Raw genomic sequence first — 13,486 nt, 5'->3', positions numbered from 1 at the left:
CATTCCCCATGTCACACCCTGACCTAACTAAAATAATAAAGAAAACAAAGAATACTAAGGCCAGGGCGTGACAGACATGGTCACCTCGCTCAACTTCTGCTCAACCCCCTGTGAAACTGAGTGTTCGTCCCAAATAGCACTCTATTCCCTATATAGTGTCAGGGCCCTGGTCAAAAGTAGTGCACTACATAGGGAATAGGGTGCCATTTGGGATGAAAATTGAAGCTCCAGTAGGCAGCTACCTGTGTCCTACCACTCTCCTGTCTGACTTGGTATCAAGCTGACTCTTTGCTTATGGTTCAACAGAGATACGTGTGGAATTACAGGTCTGTTGCTTGAACCTGTATATTTGGAGGGAGATGGAGTGAACAGTGGGATGTAGTGTAGTCATACAGTTTGGTGTCACTGGTGTGGGTGGTGTTTTTGACTGGTGATGACGATGTGTGCGTGAAACTGGAATTTAGACTTGACTAGACTGAAACGCTAGCTTTAAACACTCTAAAAATAAGCCCATATCCTCTCTATTACTCCCTGCATGGGGCATGGACCTGGTAACCTGGTATTCACTATCACATTTCATAACAAGTTGTTCTTCCCTTGTGGTCTCTCAAACGTTGCATAAAAGCGATTTGTGATAGAGAAGAGACTGTTGGATAGACTGTATCAGGAGAGAGAGAGAGAGAGAGACTAGTGAATGAGATGGAGAAAAAAGGGAGGACTCCCATGGGAGAGAGTTCAACCCGTGATGGAAGCACAACTCCTATGAACAAACACACTTCTCTTCCCCATCATCCACTCCTCCCCCTTCGTCTTTCCTTCCTCCTGAGTGCTCCTTCCCTTTCTCCTCTCCCCTATGTTTGTTGAAGCTCCCTCTTCCGCCCCTCTCCTCCCTCTGTTTGGCCCAGCCCCAACTTGCCTGGTTGCCAAGCTCCTGTTGCTGTGTGAATCTTAACTTCACGCCTGGTTTCCTGCCTGTTTCTACAGTCACACAAGGTTTCACTTTTGAGCCCTGGAATCAGAATCGTCTCGCATTCCTCTTCCTTTTATTCATTCTTCTGTTTTGGGCTGTTTCTCAGTCATTCCACATTTCCATATACTTTTTCTCTGTTATAATGCTTACATTTTCCAGCAGTTCTATGTGTTTTTAAGAGGTGAAAAGCACTCACATACAACCCACATTCAGTCCAAAACCCATTGGCAATGCATACTGTATGAACTTGTTATATCTTATATCTTTCATAACCATTACATCACAAAAATGTCAACAAGATTTTAAACAGTGAATGTAAACCCTCTTTGTTTGTGATTACACTGATTTATGTGTGTTTCTCTTATGCAGCAACAGGAGCAGGACCCCACCAACCTGTACATCTCCAACCTGCCTGTGTCCATGGATGAGCAGGAACTGGAGAGCATGCTCAAGTCCTTCGGCCAAGTCATCTCCACACGCATCCTCCGCGACGCCATCGGGACCAGCCGCGGCGTGGGTTTCGCCAGGTACTTTATAGCAATAGCATGCTACACACTACTGGTCCTATTCCCATTTAGGAAATTACGCTTTTTTTTACTCACGCCTTTCCTATGCACTTCTCAGTAGTTGGAATTCAGACTTACCTTATGAAGGTGCGTGACGGGCTTTGCAGGCGTGCTTCCTTGCATAAATGTAATTCAACTGCTGAAAACCCTCCCGCTTGCTGGCCAACAAACTTTCTTGTGAGGCTTTCATTCAATAGGGTTTTCAGTACATTTATCTTAAGCCATCCCTTTAAATACGGTGTACCTTTTAGTTAGAATTTTTCGACAGACTATAGAATATATCAAGAGAAAAGGTTCAGAATATTAGGTATAAATGAAAGAAAGCCATGTAAATATATGCATATTCGACTCCGTTTCAGCTCCCTTTGGTAGATCATGTAGGGTTAGGAAAGTATTTAGAATCATGAAAAAACAGTTGGAGAGCCATTACGCACGAAAGAAAAGTGGTTTGAATCATTCTGAAAATTACCACATTCAGTTCTTTAACCCTTGGTAATGTTGGAAGATTAGTGTATATAGAATTATAATAGGGAGAGTAGTGTGCAATAGTAGGCTATACCATAATATATTGCCTGCACTAACCATTGAACTGTGTGACACAGCCAAGTATTGCGCCACGCGTCGGGTTCAAACTGTTATGGCTTGGTCTGTGCTCTGCTCCATAACGATTGAGTTAGCCTACATGTCTTTTTTTATGTTATCAACTGTTACTAATGATCATCTGCAACTAGGGCTTTGGCGGTCACGAAATATCGTCAGCTGGTGATTGTCAAGCAAATAACTGTCAGTCTCACTGTAATTCACCGTTAATTAACATAAACACATTTAGCATCTCCTTGCTTCCACACATGCAGACCTTTGGAACATCTACATTTTAAAAGTCTAATAAATCCATGTAATATAGCCTACACCTTCACAATAAATCCATGTAATATAGCTTATTATACCTTCACAATAAATCCATTACTTATTTTAGACAGGTCTAAAGAAACATGATATTAACCCTGTTTGGCGTGCAAGCCCGACGTCGGTACACTTATGACAACAGCCAGCTCAAAGTGCAGGGCGCGAAATTCAAAATATATTTTTTTTTTAAATATTTAACTTTCACACATTAACAAGTCCAAGACACCAGATGAAAGGTACACATCTTGTGAATCAAGCCAACATGTCTGATTTTTAAAATGTTTTACAGGGAAGACACAATATGTAAATCTATTAGCTAACCACGTTAGCAAAAGACACCACTATTTTTACTCCATCAGTTTTTTACTACATCAGTAGCTATCACAAATTCGACCAAATAAAGATATAAATAGCCACTAACCAAGAAACAACTTCATCAGATGACAGTCTGATAACATATTTATTGTATAGCATATGTTTTGTTAGAAAAATTTGCATATTTCAGGTATAAATTATAGTTTACATTGCAGCTACAGTCAGAAATTGCACCGAAAGCAGACAGAAAAATTACAGACACCAACGCCAAATAACTAAATACTCATCATAAAACATTTCTGAAAAATACATAGTGTACAGCAATTGAAAGACAGGCATCTTGTGATTCCAGACAATATTTCCGATTTATCAAGTGTTTTACAGCGAAAACACAATATAGCGTTATATTAGCTTAGCACAATAGCAAACATAACAACAGCATTGATTCAAGGCAAAAATAGCTATAACGTATAAACCACCAAAATATATTAATTGTTTCACTAACCTTCTCAGAATTCTTCAGATGACAGTCCTGTAACATCATATTACACAATGCATATAGAGTTTGTTCGAAAATGTGCATATTTAGCGGCACAAATCGTGCTTAGACAATGAGAATAGTGTCCATAACGTCAAGCAATCTGTCCGGCGCCATCTTGTAAAGGCACCTTTTCTTATCGAATACTATTCATAAACTTGACTAAAAAAATACAGGTTGGACAGCAATTGAAAGACAAATTAGTTGTTAATGCAATCGTTGAATTACATTTTTAAAATGAACCTTACTGTGCAATACAGGCTGCGATAACGCAAGGCTACACTGCAGGAAATGGCGTCTTATGCATTTGACATTTTTCAACAGAACAATGAATTATCAGCATAAATAGTTCTTACTTTTAGATGAACTCCCATCAGAATCTTGGGAAATGTGTCCTTTGTCCAAAATAATCGTTGCTACGTTGGAGAACGTCGTCTTCAACGTTGCAATTAGCTGTAAACAATAGCCATGTGGGCCAGAGATACCCAACTTCCTAAAACGTCACGAAAATAAATACCGAAAATCGCAATATACTGACATAAAACTGATATAATTCGGTTTAAAATAACAACATTACGATATCTTCAACACCTATATCGAATAAAAACAGAGCCGGATATATCTAGGAGCTAATACAGGAGCTTCTAAAATGACATGCTAAGACCCTTCCTGCGTCAGAGCGAAGAGTGGAAAGATGGAACACTTCGGTTCCAAGCAATTTATAACCTTTGGGACCTACGTAGAAACTCCATTTCAACTCTCCCTATTCGCTGACACCCAGTGGAAGGCGTATGCAGTGCATCTCAACCAATAGAGGACAGGCAAATGAATACACAGGTCTCAGAACAGCCAGCAACATTCTGCATTCTGACATACACATAGGAAAATTGCTCTAAGTCCAGTTCTGTTTCACCCACAGATATAATTCAAACGGTTTTAGAAACTAGAGAGTGTTTTCTATCCAATAGTAATAATAATATGCATATTGTACGAGCAAGAATTGAGTACGAGGCCTTTTTGAAATGGGCACCTTTATCTGGCTACTCAATACTGCCCCTTGAGCCCAAACAGGTTAAGAAAATGTAGTTCATTTCAGAAGAACAGAATAGCATACTCTGAGTTGTCCTTATGTTAGGTCCTAATCTGGCTATGCCAAATGGCTGTGGGCTACAATAGAACAGTTAGCAGACAAGATTGCTTAGATTTCCGTGGTATTATTTTATATTATTTTATAGTATGAAGAATACAATTGAACTAACTTGTTAACCAGACCGCATGCGTCCGTGTGCACCATCGTGCACATGTTGATTTTGTCCCCACACACCAGACACGATCAGGACACACAGGTTGAAATATCAAAACAAACTCTTAACCAACTATATTAATTTGGGACAGGTTGAAAATCATTAAACATTTATGGCAATTTAGCTAGCTAGCTTGCTGTTGCTAGCTAATTTGTCCTGGGATATAAACATTGGGTTGTTATTTTACCTGAAATACACAAGGTCCTCTACTCTGGAAATTAATCCACAGATAAAAGGGTAAAAGTTTTGTTTTCTAGTAATCTCTCCTCCTTCAGGCTTCTTCTTCTTTGGACTTTGTATGGCGGTTGGCAACCAACTTTAAGGTGCATTACCACCACCAACTAGACTGGAGTGTGGACCTCAGTTCGTCTTTCAATCACCCACGTGGGTATATGCTCCTAAAAACCAGTGAGGAGATGAACCAAGTTATATTTTAGTGCCTGACTACGCAGATGCTCGTTGATGTGCGCGATTTTGCAACGCTCGCACACGCGACCGGGGCGGTATAGTCAGCATGTATGCTGAATAAAGTAGAAAGGATATTTTCTCCAAAAGGATTTGAGGGAGTGTGCACATGCGGTTATTCTATGTTGAGCAGTTAACAAAGAAATAGGTATTCCTATATGCTTAATTTAGAGTTATTAATGTAACTTTAGTTATTCTACAAACATTGGGCTATATGTTTTGATTTTTAATACATTGTAAGGCTGCATGATGTGACTCTAATAATTATTTGAAAGGCACGAGCTCCGCCTAGTTTTTTTCACAGGCTGTACACACTACATCAGTCACTCACTCACAATTTGACAAGCACTTGATCATTTCACGGCAGCATTCCCTTTGTGTGGCCGTAATGCACCCTAAAAAAATCCATGCCTTTTGCGGCCAGTGTCCGTTGAGCGCTTCTCCCTTTGTGCTGCGTGCTCCATCACGTGATCGGGTCTTTCGCACAGGATACAAGTAAAGACAGACAGATCTGGTACGCAGCGGCGCGCGTCCTTATCCAATTCCAAGGTGCATGTTGAAGATATTGGAAGTCCTTTTCGTCAGCCAACAAGATGAGTAGGCTTAACGATCAGCAAAAGCACTAGCCTATGTCAATCTACTATCCCCCATAGTACAAAGGTCAACCTATTCTATTCTGTGCGATAAATAAATATTCCAAACATAGTCTGGGACAGTTGTGGGATGAGAGAGATCCCAAATGAATACAACCACTAGCATCAACAACAACTTTTTTGCGCAATGAGCCTGACGCAACAGATCAGAACGTTTAGCTTAAAATGTTGATAAACTATTAGGCTATTTCTTCACATTATAAGCACAGCGATGTACACATGGTAGTAGGCTATAAGCGCAAATTTTCTATCAGCGGAAAACACCATTATCAAAAGTGACCGCAAATGCAATTATGCATGTAATGCTTTTATTATAAAGGTGCATTGTATGGTAAAAATGATCTTCCCCAAACTTGAAACTCAAAAGCTGCTTTTATATGCCAGTTAGGCTCCACAACCCTTGTAAAGCGGATTCATGTGCTTAAATTTAGGAACTTATTTAGCCACTTTAGTTGTGATACAAACCTTATTAAAACATATAGGCCTATGGGCTAGGCTACAATAGGTGTGAGACTATGATTATAAAAAGTCGTAAAAAAAGGCATTGTTTCTTATGCTTGGCATCATTCACAAGTGATAATATATAATTCACAAGTGATAGGCTAATGTTGTCACCCATCAGACTATTCTTGATTTAATCTTTACATATACTATTTAATATATGTATGAAATTTGTTTTGATTTAGAACGGACCATTATCATGCACCTGTATCGAAACCGGGGCAACGGAATAAATACATGTCATCTATGCACTTAAATAGCAAATGGAGGACGCTTTTCCCCTTGGTTTATTTTCATGCCAGCCAGGTAGGCTATAATCCTGTTGTAAATATAAGCAATGTGCTTAATAGTAGGAAAGTTGAGAAATAAATATAGTAGGCCTAGCCTATAGAAAGCTGATGGGATTCTCTTTTTAATAGAGGCCATCACTCTGTTTTCTCACGCAATTGCCTAGCCTATTGAAATGTTGCGCAACATGAGCTCATGGGCTCTCATGAAGTGTTTGATTAGATTTTCGAATACATTTGCATTGATGCCAGAGTGATTAGAGGGACAATAGAGTGCCGAGTACCAGGCAGTAAGCAAGTTTGGTAGGTTACTAATAACCAGCAGCATCAGAGCTTGGAAAAGCCTAATTACCGTGACTAAACGGTAACGTGGAATTTGACTGCCTTCATGATGCATGACCGCCAGTACTGCAACAGCCCTATCCGCAACAACCACATGGCCGTGACTGCGTTTACAGAGCAAGCAAATAAAGGTAAACGAAACAATGGAATTAAATTGAATGATAATCTAGGCTATACCAACTGAAGGGAACTAACAGTAATTTGGCAGTTGAATATGTGTTGTTATTAGGACTACTGACGGTCAATACTGATAGTGGCTAATATTTAACATGATAGAAATAGGAAACAGAGGGAGTCGGGGAGCCTTTAATAATAAGACCTTTGAGACTGCCCATCCCTGCAATTAAAACGCTATACAATTTAAATTCTGCATAATCGCAAAGCATTTCATATAGTTTACCTTGCGAAAGTCGATCTGTTGATATGCTTCAGTTTAGAGGGTCATGGCAGATCATTGCGGAGCGGTCTTCATTTTTCATGCTGCAGGTGGGAGCGGGTGGTCAGACAGATGACTTTGGGATGCTTTGCTGTCCCCCAGATTATTTGAAAACGGTAGACTTTCTGCTTTGTATGCGTTAGCCTAGGCCTACCTATTGTATTAAAAGCACAACTTTGACACATTATTCACATTCCGAATTCACTGCTTCAACTTCAGTAACTTTCCTCTCCTGGTTGGGGCGTGTCAGATCAACTGTGCCTCGTATACAGTATTTGGGGTCTCATTGAAATAGAGTAAGTTGCCTATGCATGGGCGGAGAATCACTGGCAGTTATCTTTACAAGGAAATATACTTCCTAAATATGATTAGGCTATAGTTTACTACATTGCCTAGAAATAAATATTGATCATCGTTATTTGTCTCCGTCTGAAAATCATTCCACTCCTTAAAGGTAGGTTATAAAAATATCTCAAGAGAAAGTGCAAGTTTCCAACTCTCTTCAAACTACTCCTAGCATATTGGTTGATATAGCCCAGTAATACCGATAGCTTAATATAATGAGCCATGTGAGAATCAATGGTTATTTACCCTAAGCTATTTGGGCGGGTGTGGTATGAAAAGCTGCGGGAGCAGGGTGAAGAAATCTGTCCCGTGCAGACATATTTATGGTTTCCTGGCACGTAAAGCTGATGGAATTATTAGGGAATTAAGAATTAAGGTCAGAATACGACGTATTTGTAGACACACCTCCGTCACAGCAAAAAAAAAAACAGACATTGAATATCCCTTTGAGCGTGGTGAAGTCATTAATTACACTTTGGATGTTATAGCAATAACCCAGGTCACTACAAAGATACAGGTTTCCTTCCTAACTCAGTTTCCGGAGAGGAAGGAAATGATGATGACTTTAATGGTGACTTTAAACAGCTACAGACAGTGATAGGAGAAAACTGAGGATGGATCAACAACATTGTAGTTACTCCACAATACCAACCTGAATGACAGAGAGAAAAGAAGGAAGCCTGTACAGAATAAAAATATTCCAAAACAGGCATGCTGTATGCAATAAGGCACTAAGGTAAAACTGCAAAAACATTTGCAAGAAATTAACTTTATGTCCTAAATCCAAAGCGCTAAGTTTGAGGAAAATCCAACACAACACATCACTGAGTACTGCTCATCATATTTTTAAGCATGGTGGTAGCTGCATCACATTATGGGTATGCTTGTCATTGGCAAGGACTAGTGAGTTTTTTTTAGGATAAAAAGAAAAGGAATAGAGCTAAGCACAGGCAAAATCCTAGAAGAAAACCTGGTTCAGTCTACTTTCCAACAGACACTGGGAGACAAATTCACCTTTCAGCAGGACAATAATCAAAAACCCAAGGTCAAATATACACTGGATTTTACTGTTCCTGAGTGGCCTAATTACAGTTTTGACTTAAATCGGCAATACTTGAAAATGGCTGTCTGGCAATAATCAACAACCAACTTGACAGCGATAAAAACATTTTTTTAAGAATAATGTGCAAATATTGTACAATCCAGGTGTGCAAAGCTCTTAAAGACTTACCCAGAAAGACTTACAGCTGTAATCGCCACCAAAGGTGATTCTAACATGTATTGACTCAGGGGGTTGAATACTCTAATCAAGAGATATTAAATCAAATCCAAATCAAATGTATTTATTTAGCCCTTCTTACATCAGCTGATATCTCAAAGTGCTGTACAGAAACCCAGCCTAAAACCCCAAACAGCAAGCAATGCAGGTGTAGAAGCACGGTGGCTAGGAAAAACTCCCTAGAAAGGCCAAAATCTAGGAAGAAACCTAGAGAGGAACCAGGCTATGAGGGGTGGCCAGTCCTCTTCTGGCTGTGCTGGGTGGAGATTATAACAGAACATGGCCAAGATGTTCAAATGTTCATAAATGACCAGCAGGGTCAAATAATAATAATCACAGTAGTTGTCGAGGGTGCAACAAGTCAGCACCTCAGGAGTAAATGTCAGTTGGCTTTTCATAGCGGATCATTCAGAGTATCTCTACCGCTCCTGCTGTCTCTAGAGAGTTGAAAACAGCAGGTCTGGGACAGGTAGCACGTCTGGTGAACAGGTCAGGGTTCCATAGCCGCAGGCAGAACAGTTGAAACTGGAGCAGCAGCACGGCCAGGTGGACTGGGGACAGCAAGGAGTCATCATGCCAGGTAGTTCTGAGGCATGGTCCTAGGGCTCAGGTCCTCCGAGAGAGGGAAAGGTAGAAAGAGAGAATTAGAGCGAGCATACTTAAATTCACACAGGACATATTAGTGTTTTTTTGTAGTTCGTTGACAATTAAATCCCTTTGAATCCCTCTTTGTAACAAAACAAAATGTGGGAAAAGTTGAGGGGTGTGCAAACTTTCTGAAGGCACTGTACGCATAGAGAGAAAAGTGCATAAAAAGGAAATTACGTTTGATTTATGCATGCTTAACTCGTTTCGGAATTGGGCCCTACATGCAACACCAGCAGCAGCTTTAGCAACATGCTACATGCTACACCAATAGCTACATGCTACACCAGCAGCTATACTAAAGCTATATGCTAAAGCTTAATGCTACATTAGGGTCGTTAAATGAAATGAGTACACAAATATAGCGTTTTAAAAACCTGTTAAATTAAGTGCCCTTTAGTATAGACCACTTTAGTATAGAAAATTCTATAAATACGATTTTTTTTGTATGAAAACAACTTGCTAGTGCTAATGACCCTCGATGACTTCTAGGAAGATTTAAGCCCATTTAACCCCAACAGTCCTCCGAGTTTTCACCATAATTGTAAAGCCCTAGTTATGTTGTTGCTTTGACAAAGTCATTTCTGAAGATTATTATTTATTTGATGTGATTAGTGATTCATTTTAAGGTAAAAACAAAAAAAACGGTCCCTCCTTTTAAGGTCAACCTTGTTTTGTGAACTTAACTCTCGTTTTAATATGGTGAAACTGTTCCTTTTTAAATCATTTCTTCAAATGAAACATTGAACATATAATAGTCAAATCATAGTGTAAAAGCAGGTTAGCTGGTCCTTCTCTTTTTGGACATTTTGTGGTGGAAAACTACCCTGTTTCTTTATTTGGCACTTAATTGGCACTCACTAGAGCATTTGTTTTTTCATTTAACCTCTTGATATGGCAGAATGTTCAAATTAGGTGAAATAAAATACAAAAATGATCCAAGTTACACTACTCAAAAGGCACCTAATTGGTGGAATGATCCATTAGCAGCCATAGGTACATGCTATATCAGCAGCAACAGGGGTCACACCAGGGTCTCTCTGATTAATGGGCTTGAATGTTTGACTGTGTTTCAGGATGGAGTCCACAGAAAAGTGCGAAGCCATTATTCAACATTTTAATGGGAAATTTATAAAGACTCCACCAGGAGTTCCAGGTGAGCAGATCTCTCTACCTGTCTCATCTATGTGTTCTCCACCATGCCCAGATGTTATGATACCACATGATCCTCAGTTATTTACTTCAGATGGCAGATCGAGAGCTGTATCCAGAGCTGTACCCCTACCCCCTAAAAACTTTCAGAGATCTGAGAGGATTGGACAGGTATAAGCAATATGGCAAAAACTTCCATCTGTCAGAGGGCAATGTGGAGATAACACCATATTGCTTAAACCTATTGAATCCCCTCAGATCTCCACAAGTATCTAGAGGTTAGGGGCTAGGGGTTTTGTCTGAACAGGGCCTTGGTCTCTGATCCCAGGCTCCTGGTTTCCCCCCTCAACTCTTCCAGTGGATTGTTATTCCTTGCCTCCTACAGAATTCCCCCTCTGATTTCATCAGTTTCTCTTTCCCACAGTGCCCCCGGAACCATTATTGTGCAAGTTTGCAGACGGGGGACAGAAAAAGAGGCAGAATCAGGGGAAGTACCTTCAGAATGGAAGGCCCTGGGCAAGGGATGGAGAGACGGTAAGAGGCTTGATTTCACGGGTGGAGGCATTCATGAATTGCCTTTTTGGAATTAGAGACTGCATGTTCTAAATAAGTTCATTGTCAAAGCGAGAGAGAGCTGGAATCTGACCTCACAGAGATAGGATTGTGTGTCTAACCCTAAACATTCTTAACCTAACTAAACATTCTATTTGTGCATATCTGTGATTATGTGACCTTCATGGCTTTTTATTCTGAGTTCTTTGTGTTGTTGTCCCAGGGAGGGATGACGTTAGCATATGACCCCACAGCCTTACAGAATGGGTAAGTACAGAGAGACAAAAATAGTCAGCCCACCCCCAAAAAAACATCAGTCAGGAGTTCTGTCCCTGTTAAACAGAGACGCCTGGTGGATGCAGGAGGCATTACACCACTAGTTTATTTTATTGAGCTGTAGTTTTAACTGAAAGTTCAATCATTTTATAATAACTTTCATGCACAAGCCATTATACATTCTTATTATTTATGCTCATTTATTTTAGAGTAAATCCTTTGTAAGAATTTTTCTGACATGCATGTCTTGATGTGTGTATGGTGTGCAGGTTCTATTCGTCACCCTACAGTCTGACCCCAAACCGGATGATCGCCCAAACGTCCCTCTCTCCCTACATGCATTCACCAGTCTCATCTTACCAGGTCAGACATAGAACACACACACACACACACCATCACCAAACCGCCATTCACAAACACATGAAGGAGGAAATCTCTTTAGCCATTGGAGCTATGTCATTGTTATTGTTATTTGTAATTCCTGTCCGGATTCAGATTTAATCTCTACTCATTCTCCTGTGTGTTTCTGTGTAAAAATCCTGTGTTTTCCTCTTCTCTCTCTCCAGCTACATAGTCCCTCCTGGATGCACCACCAGTCGTACCTCATGCAGCCTGCAGTGAGTAGTAAATAGTATTCTCTACCTCTGCTGCTAAAGTTTCCTCCTTACTATTCCCTCCACATTTGGTTAGCTTGAGGTTCTGCTCATCTATCTCTCTCGCTCTTATTCTCTTTGTCATTCTGTCTCTATTTATATTCCTCTCTATCTTCTCTTCCCCTCTCTCCCTCCATCTCTCTGTCACTCTCTACAATCATGTCTCTGATTTATTGGCTTACTGTCCTTCTCTTTTCTCTCTTCCTCTCTCCACTTATCTCTGTCTCCACTCATCCTCTTTCTCTCCCTCCCTTTCACTCTCTCCCAGGGCACAGTCCTGACTCCAACCATGGACCATGCCATGTCTATCCAGCCCACCTCCATGATGGGCCCCATGACCCAGCAGCTCAGCCACCTATCTCTGGGCAGCACAGGCACGGTTAGTACCCTACAGATACCCACTCCATCTCCCCCTCCACTCCCTTCAACACCCCACAGATACCCACTCTACGCCCTCTCCTTTGGTCCCTTTGTCTCATCTCAAGACTAAAACACATTGAACGAACCTGAATGGAGTTAAGGTCAATCGAGTTGTACTGAATTGCAGTTGAAAGTGAAAAGAAAAGCAGTTGCCTATGTCTCAGCTGCATGATGTTGTAAGGTCTGTTGACGTTGGATCTCTACACAGTAATAATGACTGATGGTTTCTTCTCTTCTCATCCTGTCACAGTATATGCCTGCCAACACTATGCAGGGGACATACATCCCCCAGTACCAACCAGTGCCTCCCTCCAGTGTCCCTGTAGAGGTAAGACCCGAACCAACACCAGACGCATTAACTATGCGGAACTAATTAAAGGGATACTTCCGAATTTTGGCAATCTACTTTATCTACTTCCCCAGAGTCAGATGAACTTGTGGATACCATTTTTATGTCTCTGCGTGCTGTTAGCGCTCGTAGAAATTACCAACTAGAGTTAGCACAATGACTGGAAGTCTATGGTAACTGATAACATGCTAGTTGATATCATAGACTTCCATTCATTGCGCTAATGCTAGTTAGCATTGGCTCGCGAAACTAAACTACCTCTAACTTCCTTCATACAGGAATCCTGAAGTATTCCTTTAAAGGGATGACAATAGGGTGTTTCTTTCAACTCAGGGACCTATTAATACTGTTCCACTCCATTTCCTTCCTTTTCTTGAAGGAGAACGGAGGACAACAGCAACAGGTTGCTATGGAGACACCTGCAGAACACACAAACTACTCCTACCAGCACACCAAGTGAAGCTAAGGTAGGTTTATGTCAAACATCAAGTCTATAAATAAAGTAGTCAAAAGTTTAGTATTTGGTCCCATT

At 40.5% G+C, this 13,486-nt stretch overlaps 1 protein-coding gene across 4 annotated transcripts in view; it reads left to right on the top strand.

The window, feature by feature from the left end:
- Nucleotides 1-13,486, top strand: part of LOC129846621 (RNA-binding motif, single-stranded-interacting protein 2-like) — an 82,487-nt gene that overhangs the window by 46,587 nt on the left and 22,414 nt on the right. For all 4 annotated transcript variants that reach the window (XR_008758280.1, XM_055914575.1, XM_055914574.1 and 1 more), the window contains exons 5-13: nucleotides 1,340-1,497; nucleotides 10,629-10,708; nucleotides 11,129-11,238; nucleotides 11,480-11,523; nucleotides 11,802-11,895; nucleotides 12,099-12,149; nucleotides 12,454-12,564; nucleotides 12,856-12,933; nucleotides 13,334-13,421. Coding sequence is in view for 3 of the 4 variants with exons in the window: in XM_055914575.1 (XP_055770550.1) it covers nucleotides 1,340-1,497; nucleotides 10,629-10,708; nucleotides 11,129-11,238; nucleotides 11,480-11,523; nucleotides 11,802-11,895; nucleotides 12,099-12,149; nucleotides 12,454-12,564; nucleotides 12,856-12,933; nucleotides 13,334-13,414 (807 nt within the window). In the remaining variant the exon portion in view is untranslated. The remainder of the gene's footprint in view (nucleotides 1-1,339; nucleotides 1,498-10,628; nucleotides 10,709-11,128; nucleotides 11,239-11,479; nucleotides 11,524-11,801; nucleotides 11,896-12,098; nucleotides 12,150-12,453; nucleotides 12,565-12,855; nucleotides 12,934-13,333; nucleotides 13,422-13,486) is intronic.

The sequence above is a fragment of the Salvelinus fontinalis genome, chromosome 3 (assembly GCF_029448725.1).
Source record: "Salvelinus fontinalis isolate EN_2023a chromosome 3, ASM2944872v1, whole genome shotgun sequence".
NCBI classification, from domain to species: Eukaryota; Metazoa; Chordata; class Actinopteri; order Salmoniformes; family Salmonidae; genus Salvelinus; species Salvelinus fontinalis.
The sequence above is the reverse complement of the archived record's forward strand: the minus strand, read 5'-3'. Positions and strand labels throughout refer to the sequence as shown.